General features: G+C 41.1%; 1 protein-coding gene across 2 annotated transcripts in view; it reads left to right on the forward strand.

The window, feature by feature from the left end:
* The window catches only part of HYDIN (HYDIN axonemal central pair apparatus protein), a 365,754-nt gene that overhangs the window by 182,482 nt on the left and 162,338 nt on the right, over nucleotides 1-20,934 (forward strand). For both annotated transcript variants that reach the window (XM_066243172.1, XM_066243173.1), the window contains exon 19: nucleotides 19,332-19,570. In XM_066243172.1, the coding sequence (XP_066099269.1) occupies nucleotides 19,332-19,570 (239 nt within the window). The remainder of the gene's footprint in view (nucleotides 1-19,331; nucleotides 19,571-20,934) is intronic.

The raw sequence follows: 20,934 nt of genomic DNA on the forward strand, positions 1-20,934 counted from the left end.
AAACAAAGTAGGACCCATTCCTTGATGAGAAGCCATTTAGTCACAGGATCCTGGTGTGTTCGTTAAGGGTGGAAGGTGTATAGGAAGTGGTAAGGAAATTTTATCTAATGATTTTTTTCTATAATAATTATTCAGATTTAAACTTTTCTAGAAAATTTTTATTTTATCTAAGTTTGCAAATGTACTAGCATGAAATTATTCCAAATATTTTCTTATGATTTAAAAATGTTTGTAGACTGATTTCTGCTCTTAGTTTTATCATTTTTTTCTGTTGACTTTCTTTACAATGATTTTGTTCTTTTTCAGTCACCTTAATTTGCATGTTTCACTTTCATATTTTAAATCTTAGTTTAATAGTACATTTAAAGTTTATAAATACTCTATGCAACACTGTAGCTGCATAGCACATATTTTTATTTGTAATCCTTTTCACTACTATAAATATTTTACAATATCTACTGTGATTTTCTCTTTAATATGTGAGTTATATATGGGTATATATATATATGTTTTTATATTTCTAAAAGAGTTTTATTTGTGGTTTAAGAAATTTGACAACAATAATAATTTATATGTGGTATGATTAGGGAGAAAATAAAATTAAGTGGTAAACTCTTTTAAGAGACAAAAGGAAATACTATTGGTTGCAGATAATATGATTATCTACCTAGGGCAGCCAATAGAATCTACTTTAAGTATATAACTTATAAAAAGAATTCAGTAATTTTTCCAGATTAAAAGTTAATAACAAAAATCAATCACCCTTCCATGTTTCAGTGGTCACTAGTTAGCGCATTAATATAAATACTGTTCACAACAGAAACAAACAGAGCAGCAAATTTAAATCAGCTAGGAAATATGTGTTCCAGTGAGGAAGACATGCATACCCAGCCTGTGATTCTTTTTAACCTTTTTATAGAATTTTAGTAGATAACTTGTAATTTAACTATAATGAAGTTAGAACATATGGTTGGTATGAGTCTTTGAATTTGTGTTTTGGGAGACATAACTATGGCTGGTTCTTATAAATATTTTACATGACCTTGAAAAAGAATATCGATTCTCTAATTATTAAGTACAACAGACTACCCATCTATCTGTCTGTTCGTATATTTGTATTAGATTAAATTTATTGATTGTATTATTCAAATCTTTATAGCCTTACTAGCTATTATATAATAAAACCGTTTGTGATAGAATTTTATCAAAATCATACTTTTCCATTTCTTCTTGTAATTATGTCAATTCTTACTTTATATATTTCATGACTTTTATTTCTCCTTGGTATATTATTTCCTTTTTCATAATATATTGTCCGTTTGTATCCCTATTTATGCTTTCTGAGTTAAATTCTATTTCGCTTGATTGTAATATTACTACATCAACTTTCTTTTAGTTTTCATTTGCTTAGTGTATCTTTTTATTTATTTAATTTCAAAATTGTGTGAATGTGTTGATTTGTTTAAGATCACTTTTAAAAAAGCATATGACTGGATTTTTCAAAATTTAATGATAGGCCCTGGCCGGTTCGCTCAGCGGTAGAACGTCGGCCTGGCGTGCGGGGGACCCGGCCAGAGCACATAGGAGAGGCGCCCATTTACTTCTCCACCCCCCTCTCCTTCCTCTCTGTCTCTCTCTTCCCCTCCCTCAGCCAAGGCTCCATTGGAGCAAAGATGGCCCAGGCGCTGGGGATGGCTCCTTGGCCTCTGCCCCAGGCGCTAGAGTGGCTCTGGTCACGGCAGAGCGACGCCCCAGAGGGGCAGAGCATCGCCCCCTGGTGGGCAGAGCGTTACCCCTGGTGGGCGTGTCAGGTGGATCCTGGTCGGGTGCATGCGGGAGTCTGACTGTCTCTCCCCGTTTCCAGCTTCAGAAAAATACAAAAAAAATAAAATAAAATTTAATGATAAACTCTTGACAAGTGGATTAGTTCTCTATTGCTTCTGTAACAAATTTATTATCTTCCATTTCTGAAGGTCAGTAGTATAAAGTGTGCATATAAGGTTGTGTACCGTTTGGGGACTCTGGAGGAGAATCTGTTTCCTTGCCTTTTCCAATTTCTGGAAGCCACCTGCCTTCTTTGACTCATGGCCTTTTCCTCTGTCTTCAAAGCCAGCAGCCTGGCATCTTCTCTGCTCTCTGACTTCTGCTTTAGTCCTTACAATTTCTCTGACTCTGACCCTCTTGTCTTCTTCTTATAAAAGACTTTAAATTACACTGGACCTACAACGATCACCCAAGATTGCATGGCTGGATATCTCTGTTGGTTTGGGTATCAGCCCAAAGCATAGAGGTTGCTGGTTCGATCCCTGGTCAGGGCACATGCAAGAATGGATTAATGTTCCTCTCTCCCTTCCTCTCTGGCTAAAATCAATAAATAAAATTAAAAAAAATACAGGATAAACTCTTTAATTTAAGGTCTTTAATCCCATGTTTAAGTCCCTTTTGACATGGAAGGCAACATTTTCACTGATCTCAAGGATTGGGACATGGGCATCTTTTGAAGGCCATTATTCAACTTATCATACCAAGACTAACCCTTTGAAGTTTATTGTGATTATTGATATATGTGGACTCACTACTTCCTTGTCATTTTCTACATACTACGCTGTTTTCCCTCTTTATTTCTCTCCCTTTCTGCAGTGTATTGGATTGTTAAATTTTCTCTAAGCCCTCATCCAACCACTACTACCGCACATACGTTTTTCCACTACTTGTTTGGAAGCTATAGATTTTATATATTTTATTTCTTTAATTTAAGTAGCTCTTCTTACATTGTTAACAAATAAATATCTTTTTCTAACAAGAATGAAAGAATTGATACTTGATTCTCCTTAAGAATAGGACAAGGATCCTATCATATTTACCTCTTGACCTTTTGTCACTCCCATAATTTTTTGATTATTGTGTAGAATTCGAGATCTTCTCTTCTTTACAACAGTTATTGATTTTTGTCAGTCAGTAATTACTCACTAGTTACCAACTCATAGTTGTGGCACTTTACTTAATTGTTGATTGCTTCTCATACATGCCTTGACCAGGGGGCTCAAGCCGAGCCAGTAACCCCTGGCTCAAGCCAGCAACCTTGGGCTCAAGCCAGCAACCTTGGGCTTCAAACCAGTGACCTCTGGACTCAAGCCAGCGACCCTGTGCTCAAGCTAGTAAGCCACACTCAAGCCATCTGATCCCATGCTTAAGCTGGCGACCTCAGGGTTTCAAACCTGAGACTTCAGCATCCCATGTCAACCCTCTGTCCACTGTACCACCACCAGTCAGACTCAGGCAAATTTTTAAATCAGTTTTAGTTAGCTTTATTGATTGCTCAAAAATGAATTCATTGAATGATGTTTGTAGCTCTCCTAATTTTAAATGATAGATTAATCCAGTATGGGATGTTTTTCTCTCATGGAGCAGTTTTCTCCTCCCTGTCTATCATTTTTTATATTTGCCTTTACCCTGGACAAATATCACTAGTCCAGAATCAAGGGTTGAGCCTTTTTCCCATGAAGATAGTAGAGAAATAACAGATTCAGTCATTTCACTGTACTGTGGCTTAGCCTAGGGCCTGTTTACATGGAAGTCTCTGCTTCACCACCATCATGCCTACCAGCACTGGCACAAGTCTGTGTGTAGAGTGTAGCCTCAGGAACATCACAGCTTTGTTCACCCTTCTTCTAAATGCAGGGAAGCACTCTTGGCTGGGGACCTTAGTCCTTTAATTCCTGCAGGATATTTTTGGTTTCCATTTTTCTGTGGCTTCAGGCTTCTCTTTTTGTTTCTGTTTCACTTCTGGACCATATAATGTTTATCTTACTTTTCAGTACAATTATGCCTGGCTCTTCATTTTTGCCAAAAATTTATCTCTTTTTTTTAATGTGTTAGAGTGAAAGGCATGCTTTTAAAGCTTAAACTCATTGATTGATAGTCAGTCCTCTTAACTATTTTTTCTAGTGCTTTTTACATGCATTACCAGTGAGCACTAACACAAGGATGGCAAAATGAGTCTTCAGTTGGCATAAGAGCAGAGTTCTTATGTCTTTGCCTTAATTTTAAAATCTATAAAATAAACTCATAGGAATAAGGGAATAAGAAGAGAATAGCATTCTAGTCTATCATGGTGGGCATCTTTTCTTTCACCATATTAAAAGTCATGGCCATTCCAAAGTGGATTGTTTGTCCTGAGTCATTCCAAGTGACTCACTCAGCGACAAGAGGATACCAGTGGCAATAATATCACGAAACTTTCTGAAGCAAAGGGTTGTGCCTGACAACAAGCTGTGAGCCTTTCACCTCCACTGTCTTTTTCTTTGGCAGAGCTAAGTGTGAAACCCAGAAGACAGATTTCAGCAGGGCATATTGATTATAAACTACACTGAGAGGAGGGAAGCAATTGACTGAGTGTGGGATAATGTGATTGGTCAGCACCTTTCCTGAATTCAGAATGACAGCTCTACTGATTGAATATGATCAGTCTGAGTATAAGCTGAAGCCAAAATGAAAGGAGGAGGTTTGGTTCCCTTGTCACTAACAAGCTATCCAGAAAAATAAAAGAAAAATATATTGGCTTCCTGCATGCTTTGCAAGCCTTTTCATCTTCATCCTGCTTGTTCCAGCTTTTAATTAGCTTTAGCAAATTGTTGTTTTTTTTTCCTACTTATTATTCCGGCATACAGTTAATATTTGTCACCACAGAGGGAGATTAAGGTAAAACTTTCTTTATATGGATCTTAAAGGTGTTCTCTTTTTAAACCCCACCTTTCCTCTTCCATAAAAATTTATAACTTCTTCCCCATTACCAGTATCATCATCAACCCTGTTATGGACTAAAATTTGTGTCACCCTCACCACCCCCCAACAATTCATATAATGAAATCCTAACCACCAAGGTGATAGTATAAGGAAGTGAGGCCTTTGGGAGGTAATCAGGTCATGAGGAGAGAGTCCTCATGAATGAGATTAGTGCCCTCATAAAAGAGACCCTGAGAGCTGTCTTGCCCTCTCTATCATCTGAGGATATAAGGAGAACAATGGCTGTCAGCAACCCAGAGAGAGAGAGAGCTCTCACCAGAACCTGGCCATCTTTACTCTCTGATCTCGGGCGCTCACCATTCAGAACTGTGAGAAATCCATTGCTGTTGTCTATGATATTTTGTGACAGCAGCCCAAACTGACAAAGATACCAACTCATGTCACTTTTAAGGGATGGCTACCATTGTCACTATCAACTAGTGAATCAATTCTGCCTGTTTGTGCACTGACAGTAGACAGGCACATTCATTAGTGAGCTACTACAAGGTGAGACATAACACTTTTATATAATGGACAAAGACAAGAAGAGATGCATTAAGTAGCACAGCATAATAAGATGCATTGTTAATGGTATGAAATTCCCAACATGCATGCATCAAAATTGTATGATGTTTGTCAGGGAGCAAATAATACTCTCTAACTCAGTCCCATTTCCTTTTCCCTGTCACAAGCAAAAGCACCGGTACTGGAAAAGTAAGTGTATATGACATGGTAGAGCCCTGTGTAGGCTGGCACTTGAGGTATGTCTTTTTTAATGTCAGTTGCAATGAAATTATTGTATGCAATATTAACTTTAATATTTTGAAAGAAAAAAATTCCCCTCTGGGATGTTAGAACATTAAATTGGGATGCATCTGGTAGGGAAGAACAATGTTATCTGGGGGCAGGCTTGGTGATGTGTCATGCTGATCAAATGGAAGTCACTCAACAAAAAGTCATTGAGAATGCGAGCACTGAAGTAGTATTCTGTACTAAGGAGAGGAAGGGCATTGTGTCAGACAGATCTGGAATAAAGTCCTCACTTTGCATGCACTAACTCTGGGAGAGTTATCTAACCTTCCGGAGCCTTCAATTCTTTCTTCTTAAATGGAACTAATAATGGCATATAGAATAGTAAACATGATCATGTATGTAAGAAGTGCCTAGTGAAAGATAAGCTTTCAGCATTCAATTAATGGCAGCTTTGATGATTAATGTTGACAGAAATGGCTTGTGGAAAGGCTTAAAATTTTAAGATATCTTAAGATTTTTTTATATTTCTTTCTTAGATAAGAAAGAAAAAGAAATAAAGCACACCCAGAGAGACCCCCACGGTTTCAAACGCGCTGATCCGTGTAGCGTTGAGCTCTGGGAGGTGGGAGTTCTAAGGCTGCGCTGTCCTCATGCTTCCCTGTTTCTCTAAAGTTTTGATAACAAAGCCATCTTGTTAAACATCAAATATGTGCATTGATGAATGTGTACATGTTCTTCTACATCAACAAAAAGGGGGTTATTAGCAAGTAAATTACTATTTAGACTTTTTAGGCTCATTTATTTGTACAGATGCTCCCTGGCACTGTGTAAATCATACCTACGTGCTCAGAAGCTGTCCTGTTTCCTTTTACTTAATTATCTCTATGCCTCGTGTTTGATCCAAAACCTTTCACTCAGTCTTTTTTTTTTTCTTCTTTTTCCAAGTGAGAGGAGGGGAGATAGAGAGACAGACTCCCGCATGCGCCCTGACCAGGATCTACCCAGCAACCCCCATCAGGGGCCAATGCTCTGCCCATCTGGGGCCATTCTTACAACAGAGCTGTTTTCAGCACCACGGAGCCATCCTCAATGCCCCAGGCCGATGTGCTCAAACCAATGGAGCCATGGCTGCTGTAGGTTAAGGGGGGGGGTGGAGAGGAGGGGGACGGGAGAGGGGTGGAGAAGCAGATGGTCACATCTCTGTGTGCTCCAACTGGGAGTCAAACCTGGGACATCCAAACCCCCAGGCCAATGCTCTACCACTGAGCCAACCGGCCAGGCGCCTCACTGAGTCTTGAGAAGGCACTGACTTTCAAGAAGAACATTATCATGCTTATTCAAAGATACATCCTAATAGTCTGAAAAGATTGTTGGCACATATTACTTAAGAGCAATGTAAATTATTGTACATACACCTGCCTCCCTCATACAATCAAACTCAGCTTGCCTTAAAATTCTTACAGACTTTTCCCCCACAAATGGGGGAAACCAAGAGATAGGGCAGTGGCTTGACCCACAGGAACACTCAGCACATCAGTGTCCAAGCCCTTTATACCTTTCTAGTCAACGTATCATTCCAAACTGCTTTCATCTAAGAACAAGGGGAGAAGCTGAGGAAATATGAGAAGCTGTGTTTGAGGGACTGAGGGGACAACAAAAAACCAGTGACAACCAAACGAAGAAACCAAGAAATATATGCTCAGCATTGGTGACTGGTTTTTCTATACAGTTACGCAGTTCCTAAAAAGGATGAAGAACTGAAAGGAGTCTTCAGAAAGCTCACTGGTCTAGGGAAATAAAAACTGGAGTCAGGGTGAGCTAGAGATGTAGAACCTGAGGAAGGCAGGGCTTGGTAAAACCCCAGACTTTTTGGTTAAGCCTCTGAAAAGCTGCACCCTGGAAACAAAGGTACAGGTTTTCATTTTAAATCGTTTTAAGTATCTGCCCCATTAAAGGAGATCCAAGATTTCTAGTTTCAAAAAGCAAATATATATTGTCACCAGAGAAAGAAAAATCATTAGTTTAAGCCTCAATATGTATCTCTACGGTTTTTTTAAAGACCTTTATTTTTATTTTTACTCTTTTGAGAGAGAGAGAGAAGGAGAGAGAGGCAGAAAGGAAGAGAGATAAGAAGGCTCAGCTCAGAGTTGCAGCACCTTAGTTGTTCATTGATTACTTTTTCATATGTGCCTTGACTGGCGGTGGGGGGGGAGCTCCAGCCGAGCCTGTGACCTTTGCTCAAGTCAGTGACCTTTGGGCTCAAGTCATGACCTTGGGATCATGTCCCTTGCCAAAAAATTTTTTTTGCCAAATCTTGCAGATGAAAAAAATGTGTTGTAGGTTAAGTTTCCTTGGTTTGCTGGTGTTGCTGAATATTTTTCATATATTTATTGACCAAAAAATAAATATTTTGATCATCTTCCCCATGCTGGGTACTAACAGTGATAACTATACTTATTAATTGGAATGAAACATAAAAGTAGATAGGATGGTCTCTTTCATCAAAGAGTTTACAATCTCAAAAAAGAAATGAATACAGAAACCATACAGTATTATAGTGTGCTGTGTTATATGTAAGCACAGGGGAGGAGGAGTGATTAATTCTTCTATAAAATTTAAAATGTTCCTAGGAAGGAACATTTGAGCAGAGACTTGAGGGGTGAAGAGGAAGAGGGCAGGGAGAACGGGTTGTCCATCTCCAGAGAACAGCTGAGTTGAGTGCAGTGACGACGCACAGCCCCCGTGGGAAGGGTGAATGATCTGGTGCGGCTGAAGCCAAGCGTCCGTACTGGAAACCGACAGTGCCTACGAAGTAAGCTTGAGAAAGTGCATAGGGGCCCACTTCTGAAGAATCTGGAATAGCTTCTCCAGACCAGAGGTTCCTATCTGGTTTACCAGCCTTGATTGCAGGCTGCCATGTTTCAAACAGACAAATAGCCACCACATTTGGGGACCGTGAACCCTGGGAATTGGATGTTTAGTTTGGGGATCGTGTATGTGTACATTCGCTGTGGAGGGGTTCCATAGCTTTCTGAGAGGGGATGGAGGACTCCGCACCACTGGTTCAGATGTTGGAGAGCCATCCAGTACCTTCAGCAGGAGAGGAACAGGATCAGGTCTCTGAAAGAGAATCCTGCCAACAGGGTAGGGTAGGGAGCATGCGAGCAGGAAGGAGAACCGGATGTGGAGATCTGAAAGAACGTGTTAACAATGGCCACCACTTACTGAGTATTCTACTCTGTGGCAGACAGAGTGCTAGCTGCTTGGCACCCATTTTATTTCATCTTCAAGTAGCACATTTGACAGATGAGGAAACCGAAACCCCAATATTAAAATTTGTCCAAGGTCGCCTGACTACAAATGGCAGAGTCCACAGTTGGCCACCAGGTCATGTGACTCTACATCCCACTCTTTTATTTAGGACCCTCTCTGCATCACTTGTAAAGCAGTAGTGCCATTTCTTTTGTACTTCATCTTCCCATTGTCAGGTCATTATTTTAAGCAGCCAAGTGACTCACTTAGGGCAGAGGCCCATGTGCCTATGCCCCAGACTGATACCAGTTAGAATTCACAAAGGGGAAAGCCTCGGGGCTGTTCACTGTTTTTGTTCCACAGAAAACTGATTACCGGATCTGCTGAGATAATAGTATAAACCCAAAGAAATCCCTCGCTTGGCACATTGATTCTTGCCATTTGTGTCCTCTCATTCTGTGGAGGGAAATTCTTGCAGGTTTCAACTGGTAAACAAATCATTTTGAAGAAAAGTGCTTAGTGCCCTTTTTCTTCAAGCTTCATGATCATCAGCAGTACAGGCAGGTCTGCCTGCCTGTGTCCACTCACTATTGCTGAAGTGGTGTGTGCAAACAGTGACCTTCACTTCTCTCTCTTCCCTGGCAAACATGAAATACTGCTAAGAAGCTTATGAAAGCCCCGACTGTTTTACCTAGGGAGCTGAGCGCTGCCTAAGTAGTGTGCTGATGCCCTGTTGTCAAATAAAAAGCAAATGTTACCTCTAGATGTGTGAAACACCAGGCAGTGGGCTTAACACAGATCGCCAGTGGGCGTGGAATTCTGAATTGCAAAAAGATCACAATTTCTCACCTTTTGCACAATTATTTCATGTGCATGCACATACATGTCTTCTGTACTTGTTTTATGGGTTGCTCTGATTCTGGCTTCCTAGCCCAATTTTCTCTCTCTCTCTCTCTATCACACACACACACACACACACACACACACACACACAAAGAGGAAGCTGAAGTTTTGGTGGAAGACTTAGGAAAACTAATTTTTATTCTTTGGAACAAATAGATGAAACCTTGTATTACAGTTTTCTCTAATTTTTTTCAATTACAGTTTATATTCAATATTATCATATTTTGCATCAGTTTCAGGCATCCAGCACAGAAGTTAGACCATCATATGCTTTACAAAGTGTTCCTTGATATTTCCAGTACCCGCTGGCACCATGCATGGTCATTACAATATGATTGACTACATTCTCTACACTGTACCTTACATCCCCGTGACTATTTTGTAACTACCCATCTGTACTTCTCAATCTCTTCACCTGCCCCCACCCCATTAGTTTTCTATTGCCTTGTAACAAATTACCACAAACTTAGTGGCTTGAAACAATACAAATGTATGTTTCCATGGGTCACAAGTCCAGGCATGACTTGACTGGATCCTACCCTTAGGATCTCACAAGGCTGAAATCAAGGGGTTGGCAGAACTGCTCGCCTTTGAGAGGCTTGACTAGAGAAAGATCCACCTCCAGGCCCCTCAGGTTGTTGACAAACTTTATATTCTTACAACTGAGTGACTGAGGCCCCATTTTCCTATAGCTGTCAGCCAGCTCCCCACTGCTATAGAACCACCCACAGTTTCCTACCATTTGACTGCTTCCACAAGCCCTCTCATGCTTGGCATCTCTTCATGAGGAAGAGCCCCAACCTCCTTCTAAAGCAGTGGAAGTCAACCTGGTCCCTACCGCCCACTAGAGGGCGTTTCAGCTTTCATGGTGGGCAGTAGCGGAGCAACCAAAGTATAAATAAAAAGATAGATTTAACTATAGTAAGTTGTTCTATAAAGATTTATTCTGCCAAACTTAGCGAAAATCTGACATACAGTACTTGGTAAGTAATTATTATTATTATATGCTTTAACGTGCTGTAACTCTGCTTTATATATTTTATAAAGTAAAGTTACTTCCCTACTTTATACAATAAATCACCATTACTGTGGAACTGGTGGGCGGTTAGAAAATTTTACTACTAACAGAGATAACAAAAGTGGGCCGTAGGTATAAAAAGGTTGACTACCCCTGCTCTAAGTCAGGCCCACTAAGGATAATCTTTTTACCTTAAAGTCAACTGAGTTAGGGCCCTGGCCGGTTGGCTCAGTGGTAGAGCATCAGCCTGGTGTGCAGGAGTCCCGGGTTCGATTCCAGGCCAGGGCACACAGGAGAAGCGCCCATCTGCTTCTCCACACCTCCCCTTCTCCTTCCTATCTGTCTCTTTCTTCCCCTCCCGCAGCCAAGGCTCCATTGGAGCAAAGTTGGCCCTGGCGCTGAGGATGGCTCCATGGCCTCTGCCTCAGGCGCTAGAATACCTCTGGTTGCGGCAGAGCAACACCCCAGATGGGCAGAGCATCGCCCCCTGGTGGGCATGCCGGGTGGATCCCGGTTGGGCGCATGTAGGAGTCTGTCTGACTGCCTCCCCGTTTCCAACTTCAGAAAAATACAAAAAAAAAAAAAAAAAAAAAGTCAACTGAGTTAGGACCTTAACTCCATCTGCGGAATCCCTTCACAGAAGAACAAACTGATAGTTGTCAGATGGGGGGGGGGGGGGGGTTGGAGGGCCAGATGAAAAAGGTGAAGGGATTAAGAAGTACAGATTGGTAGTTATAACATCGTCCCAGGAATGTAAAGTACAGCATAGGGTAGATAGTCAATAATATGTATAATAACTACATATTGTGTTAAGTGGGTACTAGATTTATTATGGAGATAACTTTGTAAATTATATAAATGTCTAACCACTATGCTGCTCACCTAAAAATAAAAAAGGAAAAGAAAAAAAAAGAAATCCGTTTATAGCAGCACCTAAGTTATCATTTCATTAAATAACTGGGAAAAGGTAACTATATACCAGGAGCTGAAGGTGCTTACAGGCTGTCTTTGACTTCTGCTGCCATGAACCCTCTGAGATGCTTCTCTTCTGGCAAGAGTATTGTGTGTCAAGTGCTTTCCTAACACCCATCTTTGTTTTCTCAGTTTTATAATCTATTTTTGTAGCAAATAACTGAGTTCATAATTATGTGTCATGTGGGGCATTTCAGCTTTTGGTAAAATGATAACAATAGCTGTCGTTTTTATGAGGACTTACCTACGTGCCCGGCATTATTCCGAGTTTTACATGTATTACCTGTTTAACCATTACCACAGGTCTGTGCAAAAGGCACAGTCCGGATCGCAAGCTACAGATGAGGAAACTGAGGCTAGGCATGGCCAATTGACATGCTTCATGTCTGACAGCTAGAAAGTGACAGATCTTGGACATCTCCTTTCTTTCAGAGCTCTCTTCCATAACCAATTTGCATTATTGTCTTGCTGTATTGTGCTTTTGAAAAGGCTACTGAATGTCCTCCATAGCAATGATGATTATCATTCATCCATTCCTTCTTCAAGATTTGCCACCTAATAACGGAAAATGTCACATCGACCAAATCCTCTCTGAAAACAAAGGGCATCCTGTAAAGTCAAATACCAAAGAGTGTTAGAGTGATTTTGAGCCTGACTTTCGGTAAGGATGTAATCCAGTATGTTCGCAGCTGGCATTTTAATGTGCCTTGTTCTTGACGTCTATGATATACTTCGCTGGCTCGTTTTATGCCAAACAGTGATTAATAAGCTTCATCAAAAAGACTCACCAAGCAACTTCAGGTCTTCTTTCCAGAGCAGCCAGTCAGCCAGTCTGTGTCAGCAGGAATCAGAATAGAAATGGTATATACATTTATCGAAAACGAATGTCCCCTGGCTTGAATTGAAATAGCACTTACGCAAGTGACACCCTCTCCTCATTGCAGCAAAGTATTGACCTGTGCCACTGTCTAGGGGGAGAAAATAAATATTATAGTTCAAATGGGAAAGATGACATTGACAGTACCCGCTTCTGAAAGGCATTTGCTTTTGGTAGAAAGACAAACATGGCATTGATTTATGTTTTATTTGTAAGCTGAGTCTCATAAATGAGCAAAACTATGTAAGTGCTGTAAGGTCACAAGTTTGGGAAGAAGGGCCAATAGTGCGATATTATCTTGCCTAGATATTCTTATTTTCTCTTACAGCGGCCCGGCCCCTCTGTTTGTCCTACCAGCAGATGGATATGAACTCCAGCCCTAAGTTCTCATAGGAGTTGCCTTTACCAAGTTATGCTCCCACTCCTGCGTTCTGATAGAGTTGAACTCTTCACCTTGCAAAATCTGAGATCCGGAGGAGTTGGGGAAGACCTAAGCATATGGCAATAAACTGAACCGGCCAGGCAGCTCTAGCAGGGAGTAGCTCACAGTTCCCAATGCCCTCCTTTCCTCTTGGGCCCAGACCAAAGACATTTCCCAGATTTCTTTGCATTTAGCTGTGTCTGCATGACTGAGTCCTGGATGGTGGCAGTGGGAAGAAGTGTTGGGTACACTTCCAGACCTGGTGCATAAAATCCTAGCATGTGACCCCCATTCTCTTCTCTGCTTTCTCTTATCGGCCAACTGAATGTCAATGTCTAGAGTGACTTAGAAGACACAAGTTACACATGTCAGAGTTACGTTAGCTGGGGTCCTTGAATGACTGAATGGACCAAAGCCCTTCCTCATGTCTGATACCGTTTGGAATTCATGGGAACCAGAGATAAGTTTTTGTTGTGTTAAACCATTGAGCGTGAGGGTCGTTGCTGTGGTGGCGGTGGTGATTGTTACAGCAGCTAGTATTACTTTATCTAAAATAGTAGTCTAGAACCTAGAAACTAAAAGTAAATAAGACAATAAGTTCTTAGTCTGGTTACTCAAGCATGAGAACTCGGTCTCCAGGTTTTGCTTTCATTGTGTAGGTCGGGCCGAAAATAAGTCAACAACTCCCTGTCTATTCTTGTAAAAATGCTGATGAAATGAAGCTACGTTGATCCATTTTAAAATATCTTCAGAAAATTTAATTTGCATTTATAGCTCATTTTTGTGTCATTTTCTATGATTCATATGTCAGAGGATTTGAAGGGTTTCACTTTAGGGTTGTGTCTTCATTCAGGCCTCTGTAACCAAGTGCCATAGGCTTGGGTGGCTTAGCAACAACAGAAATTTATTTTTCAAGGTTCCTGACGCTGGAAGTTCAAGATCAGGATCTCAACATGGTTGAATTCCGGTTAGATTCCTCTTCTGGAATGAAGATTGTATTTTGCATGTGAGAAGAACATGAATTTTGGGGGACTGAAAGTGAATGTCATAGGTGGAATGGTTTTATTCCCTACAAATTAATAGGGGAGGCCTTTGGGAGATAATGAGGGTTAGATGAGGCCATGAGGGTGGAGCCCTCATAAACGGCATTTCAAGCATCTGTCAGAGAGCTTGCTCCTCCGCTCTGCTCTTCTCCACGTAAGGACGTTAAGTACACAAGGAAACAAGGACGCAGTGAGAAGCTGGCAGTACGCAGCCCAGAAGAGGGCTTTCCCCAGAGCTCGCCGATGCTGGCTCCCTGGTCTTGGACTGCCAGCCTCAGGAACAGAAAATACATTCCTATCGTTTATAAGCCGCCCAGTCTCTGGCACTTTGTTACAGCAGTCGGACTAGGACAGAAATGGGGGCTGAGAGTGGGGTGCTGCTGTGACAAACACCTACAGATACGGAAGTGGCTTTGGTGTCGGTTATGGGTAGAACCTATGAGAGTTTGGAAGGGCATGGTAGAAAAAGCTGACTGATATCGCTGCAAACGGAATGAGACAGACTGTTAAAAAAAATTGGGAGGAGGGATAATTAAGAATATGCATTAGAAATTATTTCTTTGGCCCTGGCCAGTTGGCTCAGTGGTAGAGCGTCGGCCTGGCGTGCAGAAGTCCCGGGTTCGATTCCCGGCCAGGGCACACAGGAGAAGCGCCCATCTGCTTCTCCACCCCTCCCCCTCTCCTTCCTCTCTGTCTCTCTCTTCCCCTCCTGCAGCCGAGGCTCCATTGGAGCAAAGATGGCACGGGCGCTGGGGATGGCTCCTTGGCCTCTGCCCCAGGCGCTAAAGTGGCTCTGCTCGTGGCAGAGCGACGCCCCGGAGGGGCAGAGCATCACCCCCTGGTGGGCAGAGCGTCGCCCCCTGGTGGGCGTGCCGGGTGGATCCCGGTCGGGCGCATGCGGGAGTCTGTCTGACTGTCTCTCCCCGTTTCTAGCTTCAGAAAAATACAAAAAAAAAAAAAAAATTATTTCTTTGACACTAAATATAAGTAGAAAATAGTCATTTAATCCTTGTTTTCCTTGCCAATAATTATCTATAATTCTGAAAATTAAATTTATGAGGATTATCTTTTTGTTACCAATATTTTAAGTTAAAATTATAAACAAATGCAGGATAATGTTTTTGAAAGACGGGCTTTTCTTACTGCTTCCTTAATATTTAAGTTCTTCACTGGGGCTAATTTATTGAGTAGAAAGTTAGAAAATTTTAACAAAACAGATTAAGTTGTACAAAAATTAGTATTTTTTCTACAAATGCTTTTAAAATAGAGAGTATTATATTCCATCTCAGCCCTAGTTTATCTAATGTAGTATTTAATGTTTGTTTCTCTAATATCTGTGTCTCTAGGAATGTCCCATATTAAAAGATCAGGAGTAATAATAGGAGTCTTGACGTAGAGTTAAATCTATTCTTTCCATTAATACCAAAATTAAAACAAAATTTCATCCACATTATTATAAACAGTTAATCATCTTGACAACTGTCTTTCTTTGCTTCATTTAATTTATTTAAATCTATTCATTAGTTTCCATATAGACTTTCAAACCAGGATGAAATGTAACTAGCATTCTCATCTCCTCAGTTGTTAGTTGGGAAATTGGCATTTGAATTTAAATATTAGCTTTTTCTTATTAAGTACCTGTGAGCCTGTTCCTCAGATAGTGTGCCTCAAGGCCAAATCCAGTTTCTGAATTTGTAGTAGGGACTACCTGGATTTTGGTGACATTCCAAGGCGTTGCCACCCTATGAGATTCTGCCTGGCTGAAATTTCTAATTCTTGCCTGCAAATTGCAGTGCAAATTCTTCTTATTTATAGTGACCATCAGGGCAAATGTATTCCAAACCCAACCTACACTTGTCAAGAAGTTTTGACTTGTGCCTTTGCATTGACCCTATGCCCCCATTGAGCTACACGTATTTTACATTTCTTCATTTTTTCTTTTGCTAGGAGAAGTACACCATAGAAATTAAATGGAGGATGGAAAGTTTTGGACTGGAATGTCCTCTCAAACCCAGCCCACAAAGTATATTTTACCTTTGTTTTTCTCTTTGTGTATTTCTTCAGAGGGTTTCTTCTGAACTACTACAGTTAAAAGAAGAATCCTCCAAGAGAACTTGTGAGGGAGTCATCAAACTCTTCTCTATGAACTGGAGAGTTTAGCTTTGCCTCTCTGTCATTATCCTGGAAGTTTCTACATGGTCACACATCTCTTCTTTTTACAGCCTTTTCCAAATGCCTTGTTGGCAATCACTAAATATTTGCTAGGAATATTAATCCATGTATGTTTTTCTGAGTAATTTTTTTCCCCAAAATAAAACAGCATTATCAGAATTGATTGAGATGACATAACAATCGAAATGGGGACGTCCTTTTGTTAATTTTGAGATAATTACTTATATATGAAATTAGAATAATTTGAATTTTTAAAAATCAATAGCACGATACAATTAGGAACCATACTGCCTGATAATTAAGCCTAATCTCACAACTGGAGAGATGAGAAACATGTCTGGTATATTTGTCATAAAACAAAAGGGTTTTTAACATTTTCTGCTCTGGAAAAGTATCTTCTTCTTTTTTTTTTTGCATTTTTCTGAAGCTGGAAACAGGGAGAGACAGTCAGACTCCCGCATGCACCCGACCGGGATCCACCCAGCACGCCCACCATGGGGCGATGCTCTGCCCATCCTGGGCGTTGCCATGTTGCGACCAGAGCCACTCTAGCGCCTGAGGCAGAGGCCACAGATCCATCCCCAGCGCCCGAGCCATCTTTGCTCCAATGGAGCCTTGGCTGCGGGAGGGGAAGAGAGAGACAGAGAGGAAGGCACAGCGGAGGGGTGGAGAAGCAAATGGGCGCTTCTCCTGTGTGCCCTGGCCGGGAATTGAACCCAGGTCCTCTGCACGCTAGGTCGACGCTCTACCACTGAGCCAACCGGCCAGGGCCAAGTATCTTGTTCTTTAAATTTCCCTGAAGCACTTTCACCCCTACCTCCTTCTGACTTGCATTTTTAATATTTTCATGTTGGTATCCTGAATACTATTACTATCAGTTTCTTAGAGCCAGGGAATATTCTTTGAACATTTTGTTTGTTTGTTTCCTACAACAATTGGACCTCAGAGCCATTGAATATGTATTTGCTTTATTTAGTTAAAAAGTTCTAAAAACAGTTTGCTTATCAAATTTGCACATGAATGAGAGGGACTAGAAGGCATAGCTAATAAGTCAAATACCATCATCAGAATTTTAAAAGATCTCAGTAGGCTGAAAAAAATATATATAAAAAATAAGACCTGAATACAAAAATACAAAAAAACAAATTTGGATCATGAAAGGTGTATTTAACAGTGACTTACACACAGCTGAAGAAGGAATTAGTGAACTGGAAGATAGTTGAGAAGAAGTTATCCAAAATGAAGCACAGAGAGCAAAAGATTAGAAAATGCACATGAGCAGCCAAGACAGAGAGGCTACATTATGAAAGACATACACGTATATAATTGGAATGATACAAGGAAAGGAGAAAAAGAATAATAAATAAAATGTAGCAAATTCCAAGCAGAGTATGCAAATAAACCCATAACTAGACATATTATAGTGAACCTATACTGTAATCAAAGAGAAAGAGAAAGTCTTAAAAGCAGCCTGAGGAAATAAATAGATCACCATCAAAGAAGCAGAATTTCTATTTTCAAAATAAGATGCTTATAACATGAGTCATTGTTTTACGATTGGCCACCTTAACCAAATTTTCAACTTACTTTGGAGCCTGACTGTGCCATATGAGGTTTTCTTCAAAAGCTGGGATACAGTATTTTTTTTTTTTTTTTTTTTTTTACAGATACAGAGAGAGAGTCGGAGAGAGGGATAGATAGGGACAGACAGACAGGAACAGAGAGAGATGAGAAGCATCAATCATCAGTTTTTCATTGCGACACCTTAGTTGTTCATTCATTGCTTTCTCATATGTGCCTTGACCGTGGGCCTTCAGCAGACCGAGTGACCCCTTGCTCGAGCCAGCGACCTTGGGTCCAAGCTGGTGAGCTTTTGCTCAAACCAGATGAACTCAACCTGGCGACCTCGGGGTCTCGAACCTGGGTCCTTCCGCATCCTAGTCCGACACTCTAGCCACTGGGCCACCACCTGATCAGGCAGGGATACAGTATTTGAAGGGGGCTATTAAATAAAAGAGATTCAATTTATTATTTTTATCTCCAAGGGAGGGGACCAAATGCCAGTGTATGAAAGGTAAAAAAAAAATCTCTAGTTAATATAAGGAGAGATACCTAAAGTTTGAGATGTTAAAACCTGGGATAAGTTACCTTATGTGAAAAATGAGTTCTCTAACACCAAAGGATTAATCAAAAGGTAGATACATTAGTTCATTTGTCAAATATTTATGAAGCACCTACTTCATACCAGGCATGGGGACATATCAGTCAACAACCGCAACAAGAACAAAAACAGCAAAAATCCTTTTTATGGAAAGCTTATATTCTAGTGCACGGACACAGACAAGCAATTATTATAAATTATTATACATAAGTCAATTATGCACATGTTAGAAGATGACAAGTGCTAAGGGGAAATATGGAACTGGGTCAAGGGAACCAGGAGTAGAAGGTTTACAATTTAAAAGGTGACAATCAGAGCAGGCTTCATTGTGGGGAGGCATAGTTTGGCCAAAGATCTTAAGACGAATGGAAGTGAACTGTGAGAACCTAATTATTTAAAGGTAAGAGATTGGTGTGAGTCGATTTTACCTCTATAATTTTCACCTCTTATCACATATTTCAGAATAAGTTTAGAATTTTAGCAAATGTAATTCTACTTATTATGATATAATAGAAATCAAGATGGCTTCCTTTATTATGTTCATTAACAGAAGCTGTTCATCCTCACTATGCCATCATAGAAACTTTGCACTTGAAAAGCATGTCTTTTAAAAACTCAAGATTCCAGAAAAGATATTGTACCTTCTGCTGGTATTTCAGAACTTGGTGATTAAAGCAGATAATTAGTATCAGCTTATTAGAGAACTGGGCTGTCATCTAGAGAAAGAGATGTAAAGAATCTTCACGGAGCGTTCAAAAGTAGAATTGTAGGTTTGCTCTTCCGAATCAGATTGCTTTTTGGAAAAAAAAAAAAAAAAGCCAACAAACACCGAGCTGCTTTGATTTGAAAAAATAATGTTTGTCTCTGATGTCGAGTTCTGCAGTGCCAGCCATTTGAAGTATAGAGGGCTTTGACATACACAGAAGGGAAAGCCAAGAGTGTCTTCACCATTAACTTGCCGTCTTGTGTTGCAGGCACACAAAAAGTCTCTTTGGAGAATTGAACCCAGTGAAGGCATCGTTGCCCCGGAAACCGAACTTCAGCTGACGCTGATTGCCAACCTGAATGACACACTGACATTCAAAGACATGGTCATTTTGGAAATTGAAAATAGCAACACCTATCGGATTCCTGTCCAGGCTTCGGGCATTGGTTCTACCATTGTCTCAGACAAGCCCTTTGCTCCGGAACTCAATCTGGGAGCACGTTTTAGGTAGGGAAATATCATTCCCTATGATATTTTCATAGATATCCCATATGCTGCATAAGCGAAGCATCACCTGTGCTTTAGAAAATTACTTTAAAGTCCATAGCACTAGCCTCCTTAGTCCTTCCCCTCTCCTGTCTTGACTTTCCCCCTCCAGACATTCTCCAAGCTGTGTCCCTCTAAGCTAGAGAAGAGACGGTTCATAGGGAGTACAGTACTCTCTCAAACTGACAGTGCCTTCTTGGTGACTAATGTAGAATCCCCCACGATTCCTCCTTTTGATTCCAGTGCACTGTTAATTACTCTCTGTGTATGCAGAGGATACAGCTGCATCTTAGTGGTGATCCAAGAACAGTATAACTAGGAAGGTAAACAGTTTTTGCAAGTGTTTCTTATCAGGAATTGCAAAGCCAGTAACTTTTCTGGTATTGTGTTCTCTGCTTGCCTCCTCACCATAGCACCAGCAATCCAGATGGCTGCAGTAGGCTCTACCTGATTACTCAGAAAAAAATTAGAAATGTAAATATTTAAATAACAGGTGGTAGAGTATAGATACCTCTGAGCAAAATAATCTAAGTGTGGCCCTAAAAATGCATGCAATCTGGCCCTGGCCAGTTGGCTCAGTGGTAGAGCGTCAGCCTGGCGTGCAGGAGTCCCGGGTTCTATTCCCGGCCAGGGCACACAGGAGAAGCGCCCATCTGCTTCTCCACCCCTCCCCCTCTCCTTCCTCTCTGTCTCTCTCTTCCCCTCCCACAGCCAAGGCTCCATTGGAGCAAAGTTGGCCCCGGCACTGATGATGGCTCTGTGGCCTCTGCCCCAGGCGCTAGAATGGCTCTGGTTGCAACAGAGCAACGCCCCAGATGGGCAGAGCATCGCCCCGTGGTGGGCATGCTGGGTGGATCCCGGTCGGGTGCATGCAGGAGTCTGTCTGACTGCCTCCTCATTTCCAACTTCAGAAAAATACCAAAAAAATGCATGCAGTCTGAATGCTTACAGGAAGAGGATATGTATGGGGATTTACTCCTGGTTCCCCAGAAAAGTTATGCAGCTGTGGGGGCCAGATGAATTTGTACCTGTTCATCGTAATACAATGGACAGATCTCAAAGGGGTATGCCTGCCTCTAGTCTAGCAGGCCCTGAAACCAAGGTGGACACCCTGTGCTCAGAGAAGATAAGCCTGACAAAAATCAGTTAGGAGCCCTCCCCACAAACCCATCCACACCTCCTTCCCTCTGTTCCATCTACATACCATGACACTTGATTGGAAATACCGTAAACCAGTGGTTCCCAACCTTTTTTGGGCCACAGACCGGTTTAATGTCAGAAAAAATTGTCATGGACTGGCCTTTAGGGTGGGACAGATAAATGTA

Source organism: Saccopteryx bilineata, chromosome 9, assembly GCF_036850765.1.
Source record: "Saccopteryx bilineata isolate mSacBil1 chromosome 9, mSacBil1_pri_phased_curated, whole genome shotgun sequence".
In the NCBI taxonomy this organism is placed as follows: Eukaryota; Metazoa; Chordata; class Mammalia; order Chiroptera; family Emballonuridae; genus Saccopteryx; species Saccopteryx bilineata.